The sequence below is a fragment of the Pogona vitticeps genome, chromosome 1 (genome assembly GCF_051106095.1).
Source record: "Pogona vitticeps strain Pit_001003342236 chromosome 1, PviZW2.1, whole genome shotgun sequence".
Classification (NCBI taxonomy): Eukaryota; Metazoa; Chordata; class Lepidosauria; order Squamata; family Agamidae; genus Pogona; species Pogona vitticeps.
In genome coordinates, this window is record NC_135783.1 from 167,411,796 (window position 1) to 167,439,781 (window position 27,986).

Genomic DNA, 27,986 nt, shown 5'->3' on the forward strand with positions numbered 1-27,986 from the left:
AGTGTAGCCCTCCCCATGCACTTTTAAAATAATGCTATTCAATTTTGTTCCAAATTTATTTAACTGTATTGTGGAATCTTGAATAAGTCATATTAAATATCAATAAAATTTAGGTTTTGTTAAGTTTTTTTAATGGATTTTTTTGCCAATGAAGGAATTTAAGTAAGTTATCTTTTCTCACAACATTTATTTGTTCAATAAACTGAAAAAATACAGATTTTATTTTAAAAATCTTTTTATTTCTTCATTCATTCATTCATTCGTTTGTTTGTTTGTTTGTTTGTTTGTTTAACTTATATGCCGCCCACTCTACCCAAAGGTCTCTGGGCAGCTTACAACAATTAAAATTCAATTAAAATACAATAAAAGATAAAATGACTAAGATACCATTAAAATTGCCATCAGGACCCACAGTTGATGTTATTTCAATTAAAAGCCTTCTGGAACAGGAAGGTTTTGACCTGGCACCGAAATGTCATCAATGTCGGCGCCAGATGAATTTCAGTTGGGAGGGCATTCCATAGTCTGGGGACAGCTGCTGAAAAGGCCCTTTGTCTGCAAGCCATCCCTCTTACCTCCTTGAGGGGCGGCTCTTTCAAAAGGGCCCCCTGGCTAGATCTTAGCTGCCGGGTAGGCTCATATGGAAGGAGGCGGTCCTTCAGGTATCCAGGGCCCAAGCCTTTTAGGCTTTATATGTCAAAACAAGCACTTTGAATTGGGCCCGGCCTGGGCATATTACTGTGTTATCCTTACCTGGGGCTCATTTTTTACAATTATTTATTTTAGCAATTCCTCCATAGTTTCAGGCATTTCAGTCTGTCCACATCTTCTAGTGTAAAATAAGGTAGATTCATTTTACGTAAAAACTCAATCCATTAATTATTGAGTTTTTGGATACGCATTTATATAATGTAATGTATATATTTACTCACTCTTTCTTTTTGGAAATGTTACAACTGCACTGCTTTCTCTAAACTGTCATACTATATTCTATATTTTTATTTGTACCACTGCATGCAATTTGGTCTGTTCTCTTTCTGAAAAAAATCTTATGCCTAATAGATTTTCCATAATGCCTCATTAGTATTCCCATTCTCTGGGTGATGACATGATTGAAGGGAAATTATAAGAAACAGAAGGGAATATGGTAAATTAATGGTTGTGGTTTTTATTCAACAACACATTTGTAGTTCAACAGTAGTTGTACTATTATATTCGCAAAGGCTTTCACGGCCGGGATCTAATGGTTGCTGTGGGTTTTTCAGGCTCTTTGACCGTGTTCTGAATGTTGTTCTTCCTAACATTTCGCCAGTCTCTGTGGCCGGCATCTTCAGAGGACAGCACTTTGTGCTCTGGTGTAGTTGGTTTTGGGAGTGCAATATTTATGGCTGGGAGATTGGCTTTTGTCTTTTTCTGTAGATGGGTGATTAGTGTGTATTGTTGTGGGTGTATTGTTGTGCTAAGGAGAAGAGATTATCTGTTCCTGTGGTTGATGGGTGTCATTAGCTGGTCTTTTGTGTGTAGTGATCCCCTGTCCTTGTGGCTGGGTAGAGTTCATTGACCTTTTGCACGCTGTATTTTTGAGAGCTGGGAGCTAAGTTTTGTTTTGTTTTTTTCCATTTTTTAAGTATTTATTTGAGGACAGGGGTAGGGAATACAAGAAGTAAAGGGGAACAGGTAAGAGGGGGAAAGGGGTAGGGGATAGGAGAACACAAAGTATACCTTCATCCGATCAATTCATATTACAATTACAAATCAACTTTTTGCTTTTTCACAGTTTGATTACACTCCTGCTTTCATCTTATCATTTAATTTTAGTTTGATTCTATGTTATTCCAACACTATCTGATAACTGCAGCCATTTATACAATACATCCCATTGTTCAGTTTCCTTTTGAATTGAACAATCTTTCAACCCATCTGATATTTTTTCCACTTCCCGTATTTTCACAATAAGAATCTCTTCTTTCAGTATCTCTGCTTCCCTGAGATTTTTAACATAATGCTTTTTGATTTTAGAAGCTGCATAGGTCACTGAATATCTCTCTATCCCATTTATGTTGCCTGGTGTCATGCCTAATAAAGACGGTTCTAAAGTTTGTACAGCTTCATTTCAGTTTGTCCCCACTTTCGTCACTTTCATCAAATCTTCTATTTTGCTAAGATCTTCACTCACTCGCTAAAACCCTGTTATTATTATCTTTTGCATAGTAATCTGCCATTCCTTTTCTATTTCTTGTACCGCTGTTCCAAAACTTTGGGCTTGAACAGACCCAGTCTCCATTTGTTGTCTTAAATTTTGGGGGGCCATCTCAGGCTTTGGGGTTTGTATAGATAATACTATGCCCTTAACCACAATGCTTGCGAAAACACCGCCCATATCTCCAAGGAGACGTTCGCGGGGTTCCGGAGAATGGGATGGATCCGAAAGACAGACAAACCACAATACTGCTGAGTACAGCCCAGGGGATCTCAGCCGGGTCTTGTCTATTCCTTCTTCTCCAAAAGCCACACTCCTTTAATAAGCCAAATAGCCAACACAGACATAACCATGAGATATACTCAGATTAATCTGGGCTCTAGAAATCTTTGGTAGCGAACATATAAGGCCAATTAATATTCCTCAGCTAGTCTGAACAAGAAACAATGCTTCTAGATAGAAATCAATCATTACTGTTTTATTAATAAAAGTTGTTAAAGTAAAGAAACCAAATGTTTAGTTGGTACATTTTCAATACAAGGCACAGATAATTCCTCCCCCACTCCAGCTAGAAAAATAAAGAAATGAAACTATGCTAACTAATATAAAGGGTAACATAGTCCATCTCACGTGTCCTGGGTTCACAAGCTGTTGTAGATACAATCCAGGAGTTTCCCCTCAGTCCATGGCAGAGGAAACTATTTGTAATCCATGATGGAACACACACTACTTTCTCTCCTCCATCGCTTCTTCTTCCCAGAGTTCCCAAAGGCAAGAAACTTCTGGACAGGTCACGCCCCATATTCCTACGAGAGCTACAGAAATGCTTTGGCTACCAGGAATGTTTCTCCTTAGTAACTAGATAAGAGATAGCCGCTGTGGCTCATCTCAGAAACTACACAGAAATCCTAATTTAAAATGGATTCTATTGAGACAGGCTTACCCATAAAAACACATCTCATCACAATGCTCACCCCTTGGATATCCTTCAACAGTTTCCACAATTTTATCAACACTCCAAACCCCTCATCATAAACCTCCCCTTAAATCTCCCTCCAATCTTTATCCAAATATTATAATATAAAAATCAGCTTTTAACCCAGCAAGTTCAGAATCAAATAGAACCGTGTCACAATTATTTCTTCTTCTCCTGAGTACAGCAAGCTTCTATTCTCAAACTTCCAGACAGTCCAACAAGCAAAACAACAATCACAGAGTCCCAAACTGTTCAGTAATTGTCCTTGAAGCCCGTCTTATGATCTTTCCATTAACCCCTTGATAGTCCTTAGTCCAGTCGACCATGTCAGCTCCTTCTCCAGAAAACCAGCAAATTCTGTTATTAACAGTTCACCAAGTCCAGAAAAGGGCAAAGAGAAATATGTCCAAGCCAAACTGCGTTCACAAAACTCAAATCTCTTAAATCCTGTCAGATGGTGTTATCGTCTGGGATTCTTTTCCAGAAACATAAGATTTATTTTTCCGTCTCACTCTCTCGGCTTTGAAATCAGCCTGCTATATTAAGAGTTCACTTGGGTAGGAGATTTACTTTCACTTTTGAAGTAGACTGATAAGATAGGCTCGCCGCTGCTTTTCTTCTTTCAGCTGAGTATTTTTATTCTTATTTTCAGCTTAATGAGGCTGTTTCATAAATCAGAGGCTTTGGCTTACTTAGTTGTTATATATTTTAAGCTTATATTGGCTGTTTTCTTCTCCCCCGGTTAAGGGTTGCTCACGGTTCAGTGCCAATAAATATGGCTCCCCGTCTCCGGTCTGTGCACGGTGATTTCTTCAGAGGGAAGAAGTCCGGGTTTGCTTCCCATTCTTCTTCTGCTGCTGCTCACCATCTGCTTCAGAGAGACTTCTCCTAGTCTCTCCTTCGATCCCCATTTCAAAAGGGGGATCCCGGACGGGACGGTTCCAGTTTTTCCAGAGAGACCTCTTCTCTGGAGTTACTGGCAGCACCGCAACAAAGCCCCGCCTCTCAGAGCCAAGTTTTGTTGAACTTCACACTTTCCTCTTTTTTGTTGAAGTTTTGCTAGTGCTTGTGGATTTCAGTGGCTTCCCTGTGCAGTCTGACATAATGATTGCTGGTGTTGTCCAGTATTTCAGTATTTTGGAATAGAATTTCATGTCCAGTTTGTTTCAGGGCATGTTCAGCTACTGCTGATTTTTCTGGTTGTTTTAGTCTGCAGTGTCTCTCATGTTCTTTGATTCTGGTGTGGATGCTTCGTTTTGTGGTTCCACTCTGGCCACAACTGCAAGGTATCCAGTATACTCCTGCAGTGGTGAGGGGGTCCCTTCTGTCCTTTGCTGACCGTAACATTGGTTGTATTTTTGTGGTGGGCTTGAATACTGTTTGTAGGTTGTGTTTTTTCAAAAGTTTCCCCATGCAGTCCGTGACCCCTTTGATGTATGGCAGAAATACTTTATTTATGGGTAGCTGTTTTTCTTCTTCAGTTTGGTTTTCTTTTCTTGGTTTGATGGCTCTTGTGATTTCATTATTAGAGAAGCCGTTTGCCTGTAGGGCCCAATTCAGATGGTTGAGTTAAGTGTTAAGAAACTGAGCTTCACAGTTCCGATTTGCACAGTTTACCAGTGTTTTGATTTTGCCTCTTTTTTGCTGTGGCTGATGGTTAGAGTTTTCTGTGTGGGTGGGTTTTCTGTAGACCTTGTGTCCCAGTCGGAGGTCAGTTTTGCATAGGACCATGACATCTAAGAACGGGAGCTGGCCCTCTATTTCTTTTTCCATGGTGAATTGTATATTTGGGTGGATGCTGTTGAGATGGTTGAGAAATTCTTCCAATTTTTCTTCACCGTGACTCCAAATTGCAAAGGTGTCATCCACATATCGGAACCAAACTGTGGGTGCGAGGGGTGCCGAAGCCAGGACCAGTTTTTCAAAATGCTCCATGTAGAAGTTTGCTATAACCGGGCTGAGGGGGCTGCCCATGGCCACTCCATCTGTCTGTTCATAGAATTCATTATCCCACTGGAAATAGCTGGTCGTTAGGCAGTGTTGGAAGAGGGCCTTGATGTCTTCTGGAAAGATCTGCTGGATGAGTGTCAGGGTGTCCTTTATCGGTACCTTAGTGAACAGGGATACTACATCAAAGCTGATCAGTCTGTCCCCAGGGTTGAGTTTTAGGGTGCTGATCTTGCTTATGAAATGTCCTGAGTCTTTGATGTAGGATGAGGTTTGTCCAATGTGGGTCTCTAGGAGGGTCGCTAGGTGTTTGGCTCATTCATATGTTGGGGAGCCGATGGAACTTACAATGGGCCTGAGTGGGATTGAGTCCTTGTGGATTTTGGGAAGTCCGTATAGTCTTGGTGGGAGAGCTTCTGTCTTGTAGACACTTTGAAGGACATTGGGGTGCATGGAGGAACTCTTGATCAGCATGTTTGTTTTGTGATTTTGTTGATTGGGTGCCGTTTCAGTTTTCTGTAGGTGGTGGGGTCTAGAAGTTCTCTGATTTTGTCCTTGTATTCTTCTGTTTCCATGATTATTGTGGCGTTGCCTTTGTCTGCTGGCAGGATGATGATGTCCAGGTCTGAGTTCAGGGACTTGATGGCATTTCTCTCCTTTTTTGTTACGTTGCTTTTGGGGGGTTTTGCTTTCCGTAGGATCCTAGTCACTTCCCCTCTTATTTCCTCTGCTTTTTCTTCTGGAAGATGATATAATGCTGATTCCACATTGGCAATTATGTCTTCCACAGGAATTTTACTGGGTGTGATTGCAAAATTTTCTCCTTTGCTTAAGACTGAGGTTTCTTCTGGGGAGAGTTGGCGTCCCAATAAGTTGATGATGATGCGTGTGGTATCTAGTGTAGGTTTTTGTTGGCTTGTTTGGCATTTGTTGAATTTCTATTTTTGTCTGGCTGTGTGGTTTATAATTTCTTTTTCCATCTTTTTGTACGAGAGGGCATCAATCTTGCCCCAATCTTGAGTTCTCATTTTTTGGCTGATAGTGATGTGTAGGCCTAGTAGTTCTTTGTCTGTGGAGTCCAGGTTTTTGTGGGTTGTGTGGATTCTTTCCCGTAGGAGGGCATGTTCCAGGCAGTCGTAGATGTGGCTGGCCTGTAGGGAAATGACAGTCCTTTTTGTCCTGAGGAAGGCTGGTATGGTTTTTGTGTCTCTGCAGCGTACTAGAATGTTAAGGAACATAGTAGGTGTGCTCTTTTGCTTTGGAGTATTTCCAGTCTCCGGGTCTGTCTGACTGTTTCCTCCCGGTAGAGGCGTTCAATATATTTGCGAAGGCTTTCGCGGCTGGGATCTAATGGTTGTTGTGGGTTTTTCGGGCTCTTTGGCCGTGTTCTGAAGGTTGTTCTTCCTAACATTTCGCCAGTCTCTGTGGCCGGCATCTTCAGAGGACAGCACTCTGTGCTCTGGTGTAGTTGGCTTTGGGAGTGCAGTATTTATGGCTGTGAGATAGGCTTTTGCAGTTCTTTGTAGATTAGTATCAGGCTCACCATCCCATCTTTCCTTGCGATTTCTCTATCTTCTTCTCAGGTCTGGGGTGCTGGTCTTTCTGGAACTCACACACTCTCTGTCACTCATAATACTAGACACACAGAGCAAAATCCAGCTAAGCAGCCAGATGCTTGGACTGTAACAGCAGAATTTTTGGATACTTTTTAAAATAATATATGCACTCGAAAGACTTGTACCAAAATATTACTTTGCTTCTTCAATATCTTAAAAAGATAATATTTTCAAAATTCAAAATTATTTCCGCAGTAACATATAGAGCAAAATCTTGTTGCATAAATTTGTTCTATTGTAACCCATATTGGGTGCTGGAAATATTTAATTTAAACTAATAAAAAGTTCTTATTGTGCTTTTTCAGGTTCTAAGGCTTCCTAAAGCTCCTTTTTGTCCTTTGGAAACCTTTTGAGCATTGGGATTGGGGGAACAGCAATTCTCTGCCAGATCACAGACACCAGGATCAAGACTGCCAGCAGCAATCTGGCTGCAATTTTTGACTATTAAAGGCACCTTACCCATCCCTATTGCTAGGCTCCCAATGAATTATATTGCATTTTATTAAACTCTTCACCTTCCATGGAAGAATCAAAGATTGTGTCCTGTTTCCAGGTAGCAGGCCAAAATAGGTGGGTCAAGTAATCCAAAGAAATCACCAGTGAAGCTTCACTCAGAAAGCAAACAGATCAGGCAAGGAGAATACGAAGTCAGTGTCTGCAAAACAAAGGCAGAGTCTCAATAAATACAGTCCAATTGTAAAGTCAGACAAGCCAAGTGTGCAGACTCCAGAGTCAACATTTGATAACAGTCACTTGCTGTCATAGACCTTGCCAGCTGATGAACTAGCAGCTTCTAGTCTTCGAATCCTACTAAAGTAGACTAGAATTTTCTAGAATCTAGAAAAGTTGCCCACCCAAGGTGTCCTTTACTATTAAAAATCCTCTTCTACTCTGTCTCCTGGGCATGACAAATGGGAAATGTTACCACCATTATTCATGGTATGGGAATTCTTAGAGTTTTAGTTCAAAAGGTAACTTTTCCAATTTCCAGAAAGATGATCATAAAATATGGCAAGTGCAATGAGTTGGAGCAGAGTGACTTCAACATGCATTCCACCTGGCTCATAACTGTTATTTTAATCAAAAAGCAACCATGGTTTGGCTGTAGGCATGCCTAATACAAGCCTGAAGCCATCCTCTTGCATTGATGCTTCAGCAATCTTAATTGAAAGCTGTAAGAAATAAAAATTTAAAATAGAGAGAATATTGGACTTTTTGATTTAAAAATTGATTGAACTAATAAATTCTACTGAATGTCCAGATTTCAGTTTAATAGCATTGTCCTACTTAACTGTTTCTGTAATTTATAAAGTAATATTTTCAGAATGTCAAAATTATTTGAATGAACATACAGTGTGAAATTATGTTGCTTAAATTTATTCTGGTGTTACCCAGATTGGGTGCTGGAAAATGTAACTTAAACAAATAGAAAGGTTCCTATTCTACCATAGATTCTGAGGCTGCCTCTTGTGCCCTAGAGCAGCGGTCCCCAACCTTTTTGGGACCGCGGACCGGCTGAGCCGCTGAGGAAGGCAGGGCAGCCTGTTGTGTTTGTGCACACCAGCGCCAGTATGAGCGCTCCCCCATCCCTTCGTGCATGCACAGGAGCACCTGCACGCCCTTGCATGTGCCCACCCACCCCTTCGTATGCATGAAAGGGGGGAGTGTTAGCACTGGCACATGTGCACACAAAACAGCTGTAGGGAGGGAAGTGGGGGGGCAGGAGATCTGGCTCTGCAGCCCAGTCCGACTCAGGCCACAGACCAGCACCATGCCGGGGACTGGTGGTTGACAACCTCTGCCCTAGAGAATCTTGAGATGGAGGAGATGGGAAGGAGCCTTTATTAGTCAAAAATCTCTGCTGGACCACAGGCATTGAGATCAGGATTGCCAGTAGCAATCCAGGTGCAATTCTTGGTCTTAAAATGTTGAATTCTGTGATGAAGCATTTGGGAGCCTCAGGACCCAATGCTGTCGTGAGGCTCCCTAAGGCTTTTTCATGGAAAAAGAGAGCCATAGGGAGTCTCAAAACATGCAACGGCAGGGCAGGAAACTTCCTTTTAGTTTAAACTGTGCCACCAGGATTTCCACATGTAATTAAAATAGTTATATTTATGATAATCTTCTATACATTTTCCCCCTCAGATTTTGGGATTCTGCATTACCAGAGCTAAAGTGACAATGCTGTAATTTCTTATTCTTCTGTACATATTTCTAGAATACAGTGGTGCCTCGCTTGACGAGGATAATCCGTTCCATCGAATTCACTGTAGAGCGAAATCCTCGTCAAGCAAAATAAAAAAGCCCATTGTAATGCATTTAAAACCATTCAGTGCGTTCCAGTGGACGAAATACCTCAGCGTCCAGCGAAGATCCTCCATAGGGCAACCATTTTCTGCTCCCTGTATAGCAAGGAATCCGTCCCAAAACACAGCAGGGAGCAATTTTGCACAGCGAGCGGCCATTTTGAAGACCCGACGATCAGCTGTTTTGATCGTCGTTAAGCGAAAAATCAGTTCCCGAAGCAGGGAACTGATCATCATAAAGCGTTTTGTCCTGTGTAAACATAGTGATTGCAAAAAAAACCATCGTACAGCGAAAAAACCATTATGTGGGGTAACTGTCTAGCGAGGCACCACTGTATATGTTTTCTTTTATTACAGCTTTCAAATTAGGAAGAAAATATTTACAGAGATCAGAGAAAGTTGTATGTATATGTTCTCTGACTTTTAAAAAATCCTAAACCATTTTTGTGACTTCTATTTGTATCTCATTTTCTTAAACAGGAATACTAGGATGGTTCTATGGAAAGATCAGAAAAAATAAATTTTGCTTTATTTCCATGGCTCTGTGTCTATTCTTATTGCAGGACTCATTACATTTATTCTAAAGGATCAGGCTCAGGTGAATTGGTCATATATAATGTTATATCTTGGGAATACTGGGTAATTGTATCCAAGTTTGCTTGGTGATCATTAATTTAAAAAGAAAATAATTGATCAGATAAATGGAGATTAGAGATTATGGTAATCATATACAAATATCCCTGCACAGCTAGACTTAACAAGGGTCTGGCCCCTGGGACCAGACCATCCACTCATACATCCAGTGACAGCCTCGCTCATCCTTCAAATCAGTCCCAGAGTGCCGCTCTCTTCCTGCTCAGCTAGCCACTCCAGGCAGGGGAGAGAGGACAAGTCTCCCTGTACAGCTGCCATGTGGCCAGCCAAGGAGGAAGAGAGCAGGTATCCGGGAGTGATTGAAAGTATGAGCAAGGCCACTGCTGGCAGACACAGGAGTGGACAGTCTGGCCCCAGGGGCTGGCCCCTCATTAAATCCAGCTGCGCGGGTATATTCGTATTCAAATACGAATACAAATACCCCCATTTCTAATTGAGATCTTTAATTATTTGTGTATTATGTCCCCCCCCCTTTTGGAGGGGGCTGTGTATGGTGATGCTTCTTGTTCCTTCATTTATCTTTATGTTTGCTTGGGGAAACCATAGGGTGAACGGGGTGTCATGGGCCCTCCTGGTCCCCAAGGAGCTGCTTCACAACAGCAAGAAAAAGGGACCACAATCATACGTGGAGAGAGGGTAAGCATGTATATTGACTTGATATATTTATGGCATTGTCCAGCTCCCTGCTTAATGCAGGAATCCAAGTTAAAGTAGATCTGAAAGATGGTTGCCCAATTTTCTCTTGAATACTTGCATTGGAGCACTCATGATCTCCTGAGGTAATTTGTTTCATTGTCATACTGCTCTAACCATTCAGAAGTTTTCCTGGTATTCAGACTAAATCTGGCTTCCTGTAGCTTGAGCCTATTACCGTATTTTTTGCTCCATAAGACGCACCGGACATTAAGACGCACTTAATTTTTAGAGGAGGAACACAGGGAAAATATATTCTGAACCAAATAGTGTAATAGAATATTTAATAAACTATAACAGAATAACATTTGAACCATGTAAAGTGAACAGTGGCATTAATATAGACCATTATCAGCCAGTGATAAGACCTATACCACTCTACCTATATTTTACATTTCCTTTCATCCACCTCCTCCCCATGCTTATAGAAATGTCTCAATGACAGATGAGATTGTTGTGCAATTCTGCCCAGCAGAGCTCAAGCCTATATTAAGTTAGAAATGGTTTGTCTGATTTGGCACTGCATTGAGAGGTCCCTTTTAGTTGTGTGGAGGATAAATAGTGGAGTTAAACTGTTTAACAGCTGGTTTTCCTTATTTACTTTAGGTTATGCAAAAGAACAGCAACACAAAGCTTAACCCATTCACCAGCAGTAGCACATGCTCAGCATAAGACCAAATCTCGGGTTTCTGACATAATTGAACATCTATACCATGCAAGGCACAACAGGTTAGGCCACACAAAGCCAAAAAAACTGAATACAAACTATAGTAGCTGAAATCAGGAAGCAGGTACTGTAATCCAGTTAGAAGTCAGGAGGCACAGTTAGTTTCCTTGCTACAACACCCTTTGGAAATACATTCTCTATTAGATGCCTAGAACTAGTTGAAAAGTTTGCAAGTTGAATCTAAATTTCTCATAAAAATGCATTGAAAATTAATTAATGCATTTTTAGGGGGGGGCGGAGGTCAGAAACTTTTTAAAAAACTTAAAAGAAAGTCACTTACCAAGTACTGTAGACTGAGCCTTGCTCTTCACAGTGCCTTGGTAGACCCCAGAACAGCCAAAAAAGAGCCCTAAACACCACTCGGCGGTGGCTTCTCGCCTCTGGAACAATCTCCCTCCGGCGATTCGCGCGGCCCCCACGCTGGGCACCTTTAAAACCCAATTAAAAACATGGCTGTTTATTCAGGCCTTCCCTCCAGCCAACTCTTGATTTTTTCTTACTTTTCCTTTTTATCTTTACTGATGTTCTTGTTTGATTATTATGTATTTGTCTATGTTTTATTATTTGATTTTATATTTGGAAGCTGCCTAGAGTGGTCTGGTGGGCCAGATAGGCGGGGTATAAATTAAATAAATAAATAAATAAATAAATAAAAGCCAGCAGGCAGCCGGCAGCCATTTTGTGCTCTTCTCCGTGCTCTTCCCAGCTCCTTCTCCCTCCCCTCTCCCCACCTAACAGCTGATCGGCGCTGGTCTGAAAGGCTTTGCAGAGAGCTTTTAAAGCAAGTACCCCTATGCACGTTTTTATACAAGTAGGTTTCAACTCAAACGGAGCACTTTTCACCCAAGCACAGTTTAACCCAAAACAAACAGCTTTTAAAGTAAAACTAGCAGATTTTAAAGACAAGAATGCACGTTTCTACACAAGCAGGTTTCAACTCAAATGGAGCACCTTTTCACCCAAGCACTAACCCCAAACAAACAGCTTTTAAACTAAATTTTATATTTTAAAATGACAATACCAGGCAGTCCCAGGTCTCTCTCCCAGCTCTCTAACTGCTAGCAAGGAAGCAGACAAGCAGCCTCTTCACTAACTGAAAGTTTGCATTACCCCGCTTTCCCTGCCTTCCCCACATATTAGGTATGCTAATATCTGTGCACTGGAGGATTGTGGGAGGAACATCCAGCCCCTGATGGGGTCCTGTGGGGCACCCCAAAACACTGAGTAGCTCTCTTGGCCTCTTTCGGGACTGGAGCTGTGCAGCCCTGTTCTGATCAGAAGGTGCAGCCGGAGGTCACCATGCCTTTGGGGGACAGAGCACAGAAAAGGGCAGGTGGTTTAGGGGACATTCCAACTCATACCTGGCAGGGGAGATGCCATTGTTGTAAAAGTGGTTTTTCTGGGGTAAGGCTCATCTATTGCATTCTGGATGTGCTGACCCCTGTGATTTTCCCAAATGTGGGGAAATCAACTGCCTAAGTGGGGGACTGTGTTTGTGGTTTCCCCTGTTCTTTCTACAATTACTCTTTCCTCTTTGGTCCTTGGCTATTTTCACTGCGTGCTGCCATAGGCCTGTTGGCCTTGCTGGTTTTCCAGGTGGGCTGCAGGAAGCAGATCCTGGAAAGCCAGCAGTGCAAAATGGTGGGGTCCAAACAGCAAGCAGTCTCTGGTGCTAGTTCAGAGGCCTCCCAGCATGGCAGTAGGGGGTTTCTGGGTGGTGGTGGCTGAACCCCTTTTTTCTGTATTTGTTCCATAAGACGCACATACTTTCTCCCCCACTATTTGGGGGGGGAAGTGCGTCTTATGGAGCAAAAAATAGGGTATCATGTGTCCTGCACTCTGGGATGATTGAGAACAGATCCTGCCCCTCCTCTGTATGACAGCCTTTCAAGTATTTGAAAAGTGCTCAGTCTTCTTTTCTCCAGGCGAAACATGCCCATTTCTTTCAGCCTTTCTCATACTTGGCTGCCTCTTGTGCATTATTGAGAGGTTGCCTGTTGACAGATTTTAATCTTCACTGAGAGAATGTGCTGTCAAACAGTTGCAATAGTACTTCCATCAGCATTAAGTATCAGTCATCTACTTTTGTTTAGTGTTTAAAATGCCTTTAGAAAATTATGTTTGAAATGGAAGAGAGTGTTTTAAGACTCAGTGTTAATTGTTTCCCCCCCCCCTTCCAATAGGGTGATCCTGGTGAAAGGGGTGATCCAGGTCCACCAGTAAGTATAGTTTGTAAAAGTTACTTTTCTAGCATGGCCAGGAACTTTTTAAGGCTGTCATTTTGGTGAAGAAGTGATGATAGCAACCTATCTTGGGAATTCTATACATGTCTGCTCTAAAGTAAGCTTCACTGAACTTAGTGACACTTATTCCCAGTTAAGCAGCTCTGTGATTGAAATTGTAGACAAGCAAAATTGCTAATAAACAGAATACAAAATATTGGTCTATAATTTGCTGCACCTTATGCTACCTTAGCTACATTTATCTTTTTGCCACTGGGTGGGAATAACAAAATTTAGAAAGCAAAAGTAACTTATTTTCAGTAAGCAAAGAAAAATGAGTTATTGAAACTATTGATGGAGCACTTCTAGCCCATGGGATGGATCCACACCACCAAAGATAGATGGCAAATCCCTGTCTCAATCTCATGAGGGGAAAGGTTAGGCCTCGAAATACCTGAATTACTTTGAAGTTCCCAAATAAATCCCTTTCCTAATGGGAGAAAATAAACTAAATCTACTATGTCATGATTTCTTTGGGTGGCGGAGAGATTCTATGCACTGTAGTAAAATTGTGCCATTAACACAATGGTGTGTTAGTGGCCTTAGTGAATATAGGATATTAAACAAGTCATTACCACTATGTCATCACTGTTGCCTCAGTCGTTTCTGTCCTGTGTTAGCTTTTCTCCTGGTATATTTTCTCTGGCACAGCAGCTATTCATTGGCTTAAGTCTCACAAATTATTATGCTTCCTCAGTTTCTCTGGCAGGGGGACAAAGCTCAGGGTGAGTGGTGCTGAAGGGAGATAAAATTTGAAAATCTGTAGTCTGGAAAACCTTTGTAACAATCATAGCAGGAATATATCTGATGTTATGCTAGCCTAGTGAGGTTTCCATCATATCCTCCAGCTCCTTAGCTAGAGTGTAGAATGTCTTAGAGTTTGAAGTTAAATTTGCAAAGGAGATGAATAACATAACATATAAATTGTACTTTTAAAGGGAGAGCCAGGACTGAATATCAAAGGAGAGAAAGGTGAACCTGGAAAACATGGTACATGGGTATGTATGTATGAGTTTTATGCTTTTTTCTATCCAGCTATTTAGAGATCTTATAAAATATGCTCTGTTTCCCCAAAAATGAGACAGGATCTTATATTAATTTTTGCTCCAAAAATGCATTATGCCTTATTTTCAAGGGAAGTTTTATTTTTTTCATGTACAATAATCTATATTTATTCAAATACAGTAATGTCATCTTCTTCTGGTTGCTGCACAATGGTGGAGGGCGGGGTTTCACTTAACTAGTTTTATGGTAGGGTTTATATTATGAGCATCCTGAAAAACCCTAAAGGTAAAGGTTCCCCTTGACAAATGTCCAGTCATATCTGAATCTAGGGGGTGGTGCTCATCACCGTTTCCAAGCTGTAGAGCAAGCGTTTGTCCGAAGACAGCTACATGGCCAGCGCAACTAGACACAGAACACCATTACCTTCCCACCATGGTGGTACCTATTTATCTACTTGCAGTTTTACATGCTTTCGAACTGCTAGATCGCAGGAGATGGGACAAGCGACGGAAGCTCACTCCATTGTGTGGATTCAATCTTATGACTGCTGGTCTTCTGACCCTGCAGCACAGAGGCTTCTGCAGTTTAACCCGCAGGCACCACCATGTCCTTTCTAAAAAAATCCTTATTTTCAGTGTAGGTCTTATTTTCAGGGAAACAGAGTTCCCAATGAGAAGTAAAATTAAATATCTTAGAAAATAACTGTGGCGTTCGCCCTTGTCTTGCCTGGCCCTCCAAACACAGAGCGCATGAAGGCAAACCAATACTCCTTTTCACTTACTGCCACCAGTTGATCACTGAATCAACATTAATTATGGAAGGATGAAGACGCAGGTCCAAACTTCACTGTCTTTTAAATAAAACGTTTTTATTGATTACAGATGTTATTATTATTAACCATAGGTAACTTCTATTATCATCAATCTCTACCTTCTATTTGTCATAACAGTTGTTATTCACTTTACACTCTAATCACCTCAGATCTCCCAAATACCACACTCTATCTCCTTCTGCCCTCTCTCACTCGCTCTGACTCTGACTAACTCTTACTGACTCCACCTCCATCCTGGTTCCTATTTTTAAAAAAGGCGACCCTTCTAACCCGGGCAACTATAGACCGATCAGTTTACTCTCCACCATCGGAAAGCTATATAGTAAACATCTTCTGGTCCATCTCACTTCCTGGTCCGTTTCTATAAACCTTCCAGGACAAGAGCAAATCGGTTTTCACCCGGGTAGTTCAACACTGGATCACGCATTAACTCTCTCGTTCTTAGCAGAGAAGTATGTATATCATTTTAAAGGGAACCTGTTTGTGGCCTTTGTTGATTTGAAAGCGGCCTTCGACTCTGTCAATAGGTCCATTTTGTGGGGAAAACTAGCCGCGTGGGGAATTCCCCCACGTCTTCTTTTTTTAATTCGTAAATTACACCACGCTAACTTCTGCCAAGTCCGTTTTAACTATAGTGGCTCCATCTCAGAAAAGATCCCAATTAACAGAGGAGTGAGACAGGGTTGCATCTTAGCTCCGTTCCTATTCAACCTTTTTTTAGCAGATCTACGTTCTCAGCTGCTGCCAGCCGAAAAGTCTGCTCCGTTCCTAAATAAGATACCTGTTCCCCTTCTGTTATACGCGGATGATGCGGCTCTCCTTTCTGTATCTAGTCTTGGTCTAAGACAACTTCTCTCTCTTTTTCAATCTTACTGCTTACGCAATGATCTTGTTATTAACACTGAGAAAACCAAGATTATGATCTTTTCAAAATCATGGAAGCCGTTACACTGGAAAACCAATAGTCAACAGATTGAACAGGTGAGATCCTTTAAGTATCTAGGTTTACTATTCCATTTTCAACTCAAATGGACCACACATAGAGATTCTGCAATCGCATCCACCTCATGCCTTCTTGGTGCGATAACTAAATTCCATTATAACTCTGGGAACCAGTTTGTTCCAGCTGCCACCCGAATTTTTCAGGCAAAACTGATTAACCGCCTACTCTATGGCGCCCCAATTTGGATAAATGCTATGGACAACAAAGTAGATCTACTGGCTGCCTCTTTTTACCGCCGGATTCTAGGGATACCAACTTCAATTAAACTACCGACTATAGCCCTAGAGTTAGGCATGCATCTACCCTCATCGGTAGCGTGGGCACTCACATTCAAATTCTGGCTCCGCCTTTTCTTTAAAACAGACCCAGACTCTCTTTTAGTTCATCTTCTTAAGGATCATTATCAATCCAAGTGGTTTACGTTATGTGAAGCCAAACTTGGATCGATTGGTATACCTTTAAATTCCATCTTTAACAGCAATTTTGATCAGGCACTCTCTCTTGTTAAAGAGAAACTATGGGAGTCCGAGTATATCCATCTGGTCTCCAGTATCAACCAAACATGCTCTCCTATCCACTATGGTATCTTCCCTACCTTTGGCTCTGGACATTTTTACTTACACTCCCTGCTGAACCCCCTAACCAGGAGGGCTTTTATGCTAGCGCGGCTGAATATTTTCCCCTCCGAGGTCCTCAAGGGGCGATATGCCCGAGTACCCTTCGAAAAAAGAACTTGTAACCTTTGCAGATTAGAACCCGATACAGTTTCGCATATCCTGTGTCACTGCCCCAAGTTTAGAGATCTCCGAGACCGAATTCTAGGACCAATCATCTCGGGCTTCTCTGGTCCCCCCCAGCTTCTGACAGGCTTCCTCCTCCACGACTTTTCTCTGGAAACTACGACCCCAGTAGCTGAGTTTCTTGCTAAAGTGCTCACTCTCCAAACTTCAAAAAAACTAACCAAACTTCCCCCACTATTTTAATTTATTTTTGGATTGTATGTTTTAACTGTTTTATGCCAATAAAGGTTGCTTAAAGACCTCTTTATTACATTTCTCTCAGCTCTGCCTCTCAGCAACGTTAGCCTAGAACATGAATATAGCCTAGAACATGAATATACATAATAAGGGTGAATGCTACAATAACATTCACGCTACAGCAAATTTCATGGATAGAAGTCTGCTTATAAAAATTGTGTATTTTTTTGTGGGGAAATAAAACCATGAGTCTGGGCATTTTCTGTTATTTTTACTATGAATTTAGAGTTGTAAATCACCAAATAGATTGGAAAAGAAAATTCACAGTTTTTTGTTGACATATGACAATAGTGCTATTTTCCCCCTTTGGGGACAAGAATTTTGTTTTCTTTTAGGTGCTGAACACTTTAACATGGAAATAAAATTGAGCATGTCATGAAACTTACTGGACAAAATTCCCTTGTCTAGTTAATGCTGGCATAATGGAAACAGTGCAACTTCTCAGAAGGAACTGTCTGAAGTTAAGAAATCCTTGTAAGCATTATCTGTTCTATATTGAGTTGCACAACTAAGTGTGCAACACAGAATGTGCACAAAGATGTCTTAACTTCAGGCACTTCACTTCAAAGGGTTACATCTTTTGTGTAGCTATGCAATAGGATTTCAGGCATTTAATTTTTATGAGTATAAAGCTTAGTAGGCTGACTGGAAGACTGCTTATATTGCGTCTTCCACAATATTATCCTTACTGGGTCATAATAATTTATAAAGGTGCAAGTTCCTGAACATTAAAATAATGTTTTGAGGACATTGTTTTTAAGATCAAGTACTTAAGTAAAGCTCTGTAGAAACTGGAAATTTCTGGATAAAACAGAAAATTTCAGAAACTGGAATTTATTGGATAAAATTCTGAATATAATGAGATTTCTCAAGTATTTCTTTCCATTTATAGATGTGCCATGGATGTATGCTTGAGAATGGAAGGAAGAAAGGATCTTCCTCTGCTTTTTCTCTGCATCACAACCCCAGCAGTTCTACAGGGTTTCCCAAACACATTTCTGAGATGTCCTTGCACTTTTGTTGTTGTTGTTTAGTTGTTAAGTCATGTCCGACTCTTTGTGACCCGATAGACCAAAGTACGCCAGGACCTCTTGGTCTTCCACTGCCTCCTGGAGTTTGTCAAATTCATGTTGGTAGTTTCGATGACACTGTCCAACCATCTCGTCCTCTGTCATCCCCTTCTCCTCTTGCCTTCACACTTTCCCAACATCAGGGTCTTTTGCAGGGAGTCTTCTCATGAGATGGCCAAAGTATTTAAGCCACAGCTTCAAGATCTATCCTTCCAGTGAGCACTCAGGCTTGCTTTCCTTCAGACTGAATAGGTTTGTTCTCCTTGCGGTCCAGGGGACTCTGAAGAGTCTCCTCCAGCGCCACAATTCAAAAACTTCAATTCTTTGGTACTCAGCCTTCTTTATGGTCCAGCTCTCACTTCCCTACATCGCTACTGGAAAAATCATAGCTTTGACTATGCGAACCTTTGTCGGCAAGGTGATGTCTCTGCTTTTTCAGATGCTGTCTAGGTTTGTCATTGCTTTCCTCCCAAGAAGCAGGCGTTTTTTAATTTTGAGTCTGCTGTCACCATCTGTAGTGATCATGGAGCCCAAGAAAGTAAAATCTGCCACTGCCTCCATATCTTCCCCTTCTATTTGCCAGGAGGTGATGGGATTAGTGGCCATGTTCTTAGTTTTTTTTAATGTTGAGCTTCAGACCATTTTTTGCATTCTCCTCTTTCACCTTCATTACAGGGTTCTTTAATTATTCCTCACTTTCTGCCATTGGAGTGGTATCATCTGCATATCTGCAGTTGTTGATATTTCTTCTTACAATCTTAATGCCTCATGGCGCAGTGGTTAAACCGCTGTACTGCAGCTAAAACTGTGCTCACGACCTGGGTTTCAATCCCACGTAGCCGGTTCAAGGTTGTCTCAGCCTTCTATCTTTCCAAAGTCGGTAAAACGAGTACCCAGCTTGCTGGGGAGGCAATGTGTAGCCTGCATAATTAACTTGTAAACTGCCCAGAGAGTGCTTGAAGCACTATGGGGCAGTATATAAGGAGCACGCTTTTATTTGCTTAGTTCTGGCTTGGAATTCCTCCAGACCAGCCTTTTGCATGGTGCACACTATCTGGGTTTTCCGGGACATCCAAATCTTTCTGGTATAATTCCTCTATGTATTCTTGCCACCTCTTCTTGATCTCTTCTGCTTCTGTTAGGTCCATACCATTTTTGTCCTTTATCATGTCCATCTTTGCACAAAAATGTTCCTTTACTATCTCCTATTTACTTGAACATATCTCTTTTTTTCCCTTTTCATTCTTTTCCTCTATTTCTTTGCATTTTTCATTTAAGAAGGCCCTCTTGTCTCTCCTTGCTATTCTTTGGAAGTCTGCATTCAGTTTTCTGTAACTTTCCCTATCTCCCTTGCGTTTTGTTTTCCTTCTCTTCTCTGCTATTTTTAAGGCTTCGTTATACAGCCACTTTGATTTTTTGCATTTCCTTTTCTTTGTTGCTGCCTCCTGTACAATGTTACAAGCCTCCATCCATAGTTCTCCAGGCACTCTGTCCACCAAATCGAGTTCCTTAAATCTGTTCTTCAATTCCGCTGTGTGGAATTTGATTTAGATTATACCTGACTAGCCCAATGGTTTTTCCTACTTTCTTCAGTTTAAGCTTAAATTTTGCTATAAGAAGCTGATGATCAGAGCCACAATCAGCTCCAGGTCTTGTTTTTGCTGACTGTATAGAGCTTCTCCATCTTTGGCTGCAGAACACATAATCAATCTGATTTCGATATTGCCCACCTGGTAATGTCCATATGTAGAGTCGCCTCTTGCGTTGTTGGAAAAGAGTATTCGTGATGACCGCTTGTTCTCTTGACAAAACTCTATTAGCCTTTGCCCTGCTTCGATTTGAACTCCAAGGCCAAACTTACCTGTTGTTCCTTTTATTTCTTGACTCCCTACTTTAGCATTTCAGTCCCCTATAATGAGAAGAACATCTTTCTTTGGTGTCAGTTCTAGAATATGTTGTAAATCTTCATAGAATTGGTCAATTTCAGCCTTTTCAGCATCGGTGGTTGGTGCACTTTACATGCTAACTATCAGACAGAAGGAAGAATATATGGGATTGCAGTCACTGTCTTTCTTTCCTATTCTGTTTGTGGCACCACTACCAGAATACTTGAACTGAGTAAATGGTGCAAGAAGACAGAGGAAAGTGTCTATTGCAATTATTGTTGCAATAATTATATAGTATAGGAGAATGGAAGGTTGCTGCATCTCCTTATTCAAATTCCCATTTAAACTCATAAGTGTATTAAAAGAGACATTCACTCTGAAGTGTGGTATGCACACAGTGATGTATTATTTTTATCTATTTATTTATTTATATTGTTTATATGCCATGTTTCTCCTCACAGGGGACTCAAGGAGGTGCACAACAGTTAAAACTATACAATAATAACTGGTTTAAAATACTATACAAAAGTATATTAAAAACAATTTAACATTAATCAAGTTTTTTTTAATGAAAGATATTTTGAAAACATTAAAAAAACTAATTTTATAAATTGAGTGTTCAGTAGACATTTATCACTGAAAAGCCTGCCTGAAAAGGAAAGTCCTTGCCTGACAATGGAAGGACAAGGGAGTGAGCCAACCTGGCTTCTCCAGGTGATGTATTACAAAGCCTGGGAGCAGCAACTGAGAGGGCCCTCTCTCATGTCTTCACCAAACAAGCTTGGGAAGGTGGTAGAATCAAGAGAAAGCCCTCTCCAGAAGATTTTAAAAGCTAGGTAGGCTCATATGGGGGGAATACAATTCTCCAAATAGCCTGGGCCAAAGCTGTATAGGACTTTATAGGTAATAATCAGCACTTTGAATTAGGCCCAGAAACAGACTGGCAGCAGTCTGGCTGTAGCATTTTGAACTAGCTGAAGTTTCCAAATACTCTTCAAAGGCAGCCCCACACAGAGCATGTTTATGAGAGACTACAGAAAAATCACTCAAATGACTTATTGAGCATAGCTCAACAAACTGAAATGACCATTCAGCTCCAGAATTATGGACTTCTTTACTTTTCTTTTGAATTTTGCACTCTCAGCATACATCAGATTTCGAAGGGGGGGAGGAAATGGTTCAATCAGCATGGGCTTGGTTACAGTGGACCCTCGACTTACAGACTGCTCGACTTACAGACTTTTCGAGTTACAGACTTCTCTGGCCACAAAATTTAGGTTCAACTTGAAGCCTACAGACCAGAAAAAAAAACCCTACAGACCAGAAAAAAAAAATGGAACCAAAATGGAACAAAAATGGCCAGTTATGGCATTAATTGGTTTTCAATGCATTGTAGGTCAATGGAGACTCCACCTACAGACTTTTCGACTTGCAGCCACTGTTCCAATACGGATTAATTCTGTAAGTAGAGGGTTCACTGTAACCTTGTGCATTAATGAAAATGCACAAATATGTATGCGTGGGAGGGCGCCTAAACAAAAAGGAATAACAACTGGTCACCAAATGCAAATACATTTATAGAACTTCGAATAAGGAGTTCCTAGCAACCTTCCATGCCTGTAGTTCTACTGGCTCCTCCATAATAAAATGAGTCAAGATGTCAAAATAATGTCCGTGGAAAGACTGTTACTGTACCTATATTCAGATGGGCAAAAGCATGGCTAAACTCCTCTGTAATAATAGTCTTCAGAATTTCATCAGTAGATTCAGCTCAAGACTCAAAAATCAGTCAGCGAGAGATGAAGGTTTGCCTCAGTTTTCTTCATGATTGAGAAAGCTAGGGAGAACTGAATACTCACGTATCACTAGTATTTCCAGCAATAGAGATAGAAATGTATGTGTTGACTAAATTAAATGAAACTTTTCCGGTTACAGGGACAACCCGGGAAGGATGGAGAAGATGGTGAGAAGGGAAGAGCAGTATGTATTTCATTTTCTCTTAATTATTTTATTGGCTTTACGAACTTCTAAAATATTGGTTACCAAACCTGGAAGGGTATGAAAACAAAAATGTACAATGGGTTCAAGAGTGTAAGAGGTCCTTCACATTATGTGTTTGTTTTGTTGTGTTTTTCTTAAGATAGATTCTAGAGGTATGCATATGTGTGTTTTTCAATTGCAGCACCCAAAATTCTCCAAGCAGCATGGCCGGCAAAACTCAGCCAGGCCTCTACCACTGCCCATGCTCCCTAGGGAATTATGGGAACTGTAGTCCAGAAATTCAAATATGCATACCTCTGTGCTTAATTTTAATTTGTAATTATTTTTACCAAACATTTTTTTTGAACTTTGAAGTTTTCTGTTGAATGATGAAAAGAGAATTGGCATGATGCTGGTTAGTCTCAAAACAAGTATTCTAAAAGTTCTCTTGCTGCTAATTTTTTTACAGCAATGGACAAACTAATAAACTTTTTCCCCATTGTCTATATTATTAGGGCATATAGAGAATGAAAAAAAAGTTTATTAGCTTTCAATCTCTGTATCATTAGGGCTATGATAAAGGACAAAAAGGGTAGGGACGTAACCAGAAACAGCCCCTTCGCAGATTGCAGCCTTGTCTTGGCGAAGGGGCTTGAGTAATTCAGAGAAGCTATGGGCTATGTTTTAGTTCACTGACGCCCAGAATGTTTATTCTTGCTATCTCCTGTTTGACCACCTCCAGCTTCCCAAGGTTCATAGATCTTACATTCCAGGTTCCTATGCAGTATTTTTCTTTTCAGCATCGGACTTTCCTTTCACTTCCAGGCACGTCCACAGCTGAGCGTCCTTTTGGCTTTGGCCCATCCACTTCATCAGCTCTGGAGCTACTTGTACTTGTCCTCCGCTCTTCCTCAGTAGCATGTTGGACGCCTTTTGACCTGAGAGTCCCATCTTCCAGCGTCATATCTTTTAGCCTTTTGTTTCTGATCAGGGGGCATTCTTGGCAAAGATACTGGAGTGGAATTGCCGGTTCCTACCCCAGGTGGATTGCGTTTAGTCAGAACTCTCCACTATGACCTGTCCGTGTTGGGTGGCCCTGCACGGCATAGCCCATAGCTTCTCTGAGTTACTCAAGCCCCCTCGCCACGACAAGGCAGCAATCCATGAAGGGGGGTTCAAGAAAATAGGAGATATTAAAGGAACATTTTGTGCAAAGATGAACATGATAAAGGACAAAAATAGGAGAGGCCTCACAGAAGCAGAAGATATCAAGAAGAGGTGGGAACAATACACAGAGGAATTATACCAGAAAGATTTGGATATCCCAGACAACCTAGATAGTGTGGTTGCTGACCTAGAGCCAGACATCCTGGAGAGTGAGGTCAAGTGGGCCTTAGAAAGCCTGGCTAACAACAAGGCCAGTGGAGGTGATGGCATTCCAGTTGAACTATTTAAAATCTTAAAGGATGATATTGTTAAGGTTCTACATTCAATATGCCAGCAAGTTTGGAAACCTCAGCAGTGGCCAGAGGACTGGAAAAGATCAGTCTACATCCCAATCCCAAAGAAGAGCAGTGACAAAGAATGCTCCAGCTACTGTACAATTTCACTCATTTCACATGCTAGCAAGGTTATGCTCAAAATCCTACAAGATAGGCTTCAAGCAGTATGTGGACCAAGAACTCCCAGACATACAAGCTGTATTTCGAAGGGGCAGAGGAACTAGAGACCAAATTGCTAACATGTGCTGGATTATGGAGAAAGCCAGAGAGTTCCAGAAAAACATCTACTTCTGCTTTATTGACTATGCAAAAGCCTTTGACTGTGTGGAGCACAGCAAACTATGGCAAGTCCTTAAAGAAATGGAGTGGCTGACTACCTTATCTGTCTCCTGAGAAACCTATACATGGGACAGGAAGCAACAGATATGGAACAACTGATTGGTTCAAAATTGGGAAAGGAGTATGACAAGGCTGTATATTGTCCTCCTGTTATTTAACTTATATGCAGAATACATCATGCGAAAGGCCGGACTGGAGGAATCCCAAGCCGGAATTAAGATTGCAAGAAGAAATATCAACAACCTCCGATATGCAGATGATACCACTCTGATGGCAGAAAGTGAGGAGGAATTAAGGAACCTTGTAATGAGGGTGAAAGAGGACAGTGCAAAAAAATGGTCTGAAGCTCAACATCAAGATCATGGCTATTGGTCCCATCACTTCCTGGCAAATAGAAGGGGAAGATATGGAGGTAGTGGCAGATTTTACTTTCTTGGGCTCCATAATCACTGCAGATGGTGACAGCAGCCTCAAAATTAAAAGACACCTGCTTCTTGGGAGGAAAGCAGTGAGAAACCTCGAGAACATCTTAAAAAGCAGAGACATCAGCTTGCCAACAAAAGTCCAAATAGTCAAAGCTATGTTTTTTCCTGTAGTGATGTACGGAAGTGAGAGTTTGGACCATAAAGAAAGCTGACCACCAAAGAATTGATGCCTTTGAATTGTGGTGCTGGAGGAGGCTCTTGAGAGTCCCCTGGACTGCAAGGAGAACAAACCTATCAATTCTAAAGGAAAATAAGCCTGAGTGCTCACTGGAAGAACAGATCCTGAAGCTGAGGCTCCAATACTTTGGCCATCTCTTGAGAAGAGAAGGCTCCCTGGAAAAGACGCTGATGTTAGGAATGTGTGAAGGCAGGAGGAGAAGGGGACAACTGAGGATGAGATGGTTGGACAGTGTCATCGAAGCGACCAACATGAATTTGACCCAACTCCAGGTGGCAGTTGAAGACGGGAGGGCCTGGCATGCTCTGGTCCATGGGGTCCACCTTATCTGTCACCTGAGAAATCTATGTGTGGGACAGGAAGCAACAGTTAGAACTGGATATGGAACAACTGATTGGTTCAAAATTGGGAAAGGAGTACAACAAGGCTGTATATTGTCTCCTTGCTTATTTAATTTATATGCAGAATACAGTGACTAAAAAACAACATCATTAGGGCAAAAATATCTTTCCACAGTTCTTTAACCTTATTTTGTTTTGGTAGGCGATTCTTATTTACATTCTACTTTTGTCATTTACAGTCTACTTTTGTCATTTATGTACAGTCTACTTTTTTCCCTTTGGTAAATGTAGGGAGAAACAGGCCCACCAGGATTTCCAGGACTTCCTGGTCCGACTGGCCCAAAGGTAAGTAGACATATTTGAAAATGTACCTTTAATTAAGAAATTCCAGGAAAGCTTGATTAGAATTTTACTTCTACATTTAAGACTCATCGGTTTATGAAGATTATCTCAGAGAAGGCTTAGTTCTTCTTTGTGGCCTCTGTGAATGCACACAAATGGGCCTTGTCTGCGCCTGCGCTGATGTTCTCGGAAGATTCTGGAGCTAAAAGTAATAATTTAGTGGGCACATGCTCCTCCCACCCAAGATTCCCCTCAGTTCCTTTTTTTCGTCGAGCTCCTCAGATCTTTGGAAGATTGAGAAATTTCAATTGACACTTCAGACAGATTATTAGATATTTCCTCTTTCGATTACCTCATAATTCAATCCTTTCTACTTTTCAATCAAACAGTCAACATTCCCCCTGTCAGTTTATTCCGTTTCTGCCTTTCCATCTTTTTGGCCTTCCACCCCCCCCCCCCCCCAATTGTTCAACCGTCCGTTCTTACTGAGTTTTTCCACTCTTTATAGCCTCTCCAGACCCTTTTAAACGCTGCATTAACTCTGCTAATAAAATCCTACTCTCAGACGGCCATGAAAGGTGCCTTTTTTGTCTGGGTGAGAAACATCCTATCCACTCATGTTCTGCCTGTAAAGGGCTAACGAAGCCAGCGTTGAAGCAAAGATTACAAATGCTAAGATCTTACCTTTGACAAGCAGCCATGAACCCTCCTACACTAACAAAGGAGGTAATAAGATCTCCAAGCACTCCGGTCGAGCGGCATACCTCAAGTCAGCCAGCCCCCGAACCGGCAACTCCGAATTTGCCATCCAAGGAGACTGGCAATAAGACTAAATCAGCGGCTAGACAAAAATCATGCTCCGCTGCTAAATCTTCCCAAAAGAAAGGACAAATCAAACAATAAAAGGACAAAAAAGGCAAGCCTCCTTGTATTGAGTCCTCTCAAGCGACTTTACCTTCCCCAATACTGGAGGAGTCATCCAGGAGACGAGGCACAGCCATTAACACTTTCCGCTCCTCCTCTGACACCGAGCCTGTCCCTGACTGTCAGCCATTCTGTGACTGAGCTTCTGTCCAGCCCGGCCTTGGCTCATCCCAACCCTGCATCAGGGCAGGCATTTGACAGTCCAGTATCTGACTCTGATTCCCCTCCTCAATCTCCCAAGAAATGTCAGGAAAAGAGGATGCACATTTCACCACAACCTACCACATCATATGGTGAATACTTTCCCTTTCCTATGATCCCATACCAGTTCTTTGATACATACATGTGGCAATCTCAATATAAATGATGTCATTTTATACAACAAAAGCGGGTTAGATATACATCCCCGTCTCTCCAAGAACCGACTCAATCAACCTCTACAAAGGGTCAACATCAATCCCGAAAATCTGCATCGACTGCCTCCACCGCTACACCAGCTAAAGCACAATCGAAAGTGGCAGATAAATCCAAGAAACAGGGTCATTCTTCAAGATTGCAGTCACCCCAAACTGCACCTATTTTTACAGAAACTGCAGATCCCCAGGAGCCTCAACCTAACCATTCTTCAACTCAACATCATCCACCCTCCATACATCTCCAGTTTCCTGATACCAGTTATATTTCAACTTCTGCATTTTTGTCTTCAGAGGACATTTAATCTGACTCTTCATCACAGTCATCTCCAGATTTCCCTACTCCTCCTACCGATACAATAGACAATCATTTTTTCTCTCCTTCAGGGGATTACTCTTCACATGCTCAGTTGGTGTCCAGAATGGCTAAGGCATTGCAACTTAACACCAAGGAGCCTCCATCCCCAGAGGCTGATCCAGTGTTTGATGACATCTCCGCCTTTGAGTCTCAACTTTATTAAGTCCATGCTAAAACTTATTAAGGAGGCTTGGGAAAAACTGCCGTCTACCATGCAAATTCCCAGGTGCGCCAACAACCTCTACAAGATCCACAGTGACACTGAGTTTTTATCTAAGCACCTTCTACCAAATTCAAGTACCGTTGAATTTAGCCAGTCTCGTGGATATAATAAATCGACTGCAACACCAACTAAAAAGGAGGGGAGGAAAATAGATACTTTGGGAAGGAGAATTTACTCATTATAGTCTTTCTTACTACAGAACATCACCTACCAGGCAGCCATGGGGGCATACCAGTGTCACCTCTGGAACAAGGTATTCCCTATTCTCAAGTCAGCACCAGAGTCAATAAAAACTTTTGATTAATGCTCACACTGAGGCAATCACTCTGGCAAAGCAACAGGGGATTGCAGCTAGGCATGCTGCCGAGGCAGCTTCCAAGACTCTCGTATCCTCCATCTCCATTCAACGCCATGCCTGGCTCAAATCTTCGGGGTTGTCAGACAACACAAGGGCAAGAATAGAGGACCTTCCCTTTGACAGGACCAGACTCTTTAACCATAAGACTGATGAAACCATGGAAAACATCCACAAGATACGCAAGACTGCGAGGTTGTATTCCAACCAACAAACCTTGGGATTTCAATGACTACAATGCAGAAACACTCCATTTTATGATTGTTGTGAGGTTTTTGGGCTCTTTGGCCGTGTTCTGAAGGTTGTTCTTCC

The 27,986-nt window shown here is 41.5% G+C and overlaps 1 protein-coding gene and 1 pseudogene across 2 annotated transcripts in view; both read left to right on the forward strand.

Moving 5' to 3' along the window:
* Positions 1–27,986, forward strand: part of COL4A1 (collagen type IV alpha 1 chain) — a 389,221-nt gene that overhangs the window by 105,965 nt on the left and 255,270 nt on the right. For both annotated transcript variants that reach the window (XM_072992788.2, XM_072992838.2), the window contains exons 13-17: positions 10,246–10,335; positions 13,303–13,338; positions 14,340–14,399; positions 22,170–22,214; positions 25,351–25,404. In XM_072992788.2, the coding sequence (XP_072848889.1) occupies positions 10,246–10,335; positions 13,303–13,338; positions 14,340–14,399; positions 22,170–22,214; positions 25,351–25,404 (285 nt within the window). The remainder of the gene's footprint in view (positions 1–10,245; positions 10,336–13,302; positions 13,339–14,339; positions 14,400–22,169; positions 22,215–25,350; positions 25,405–27,986) is intronic.
* Positions 12,473–12,627, forward strand: LOC140703469 (U1 spliceosomal RNA; annotated as a pseudogene).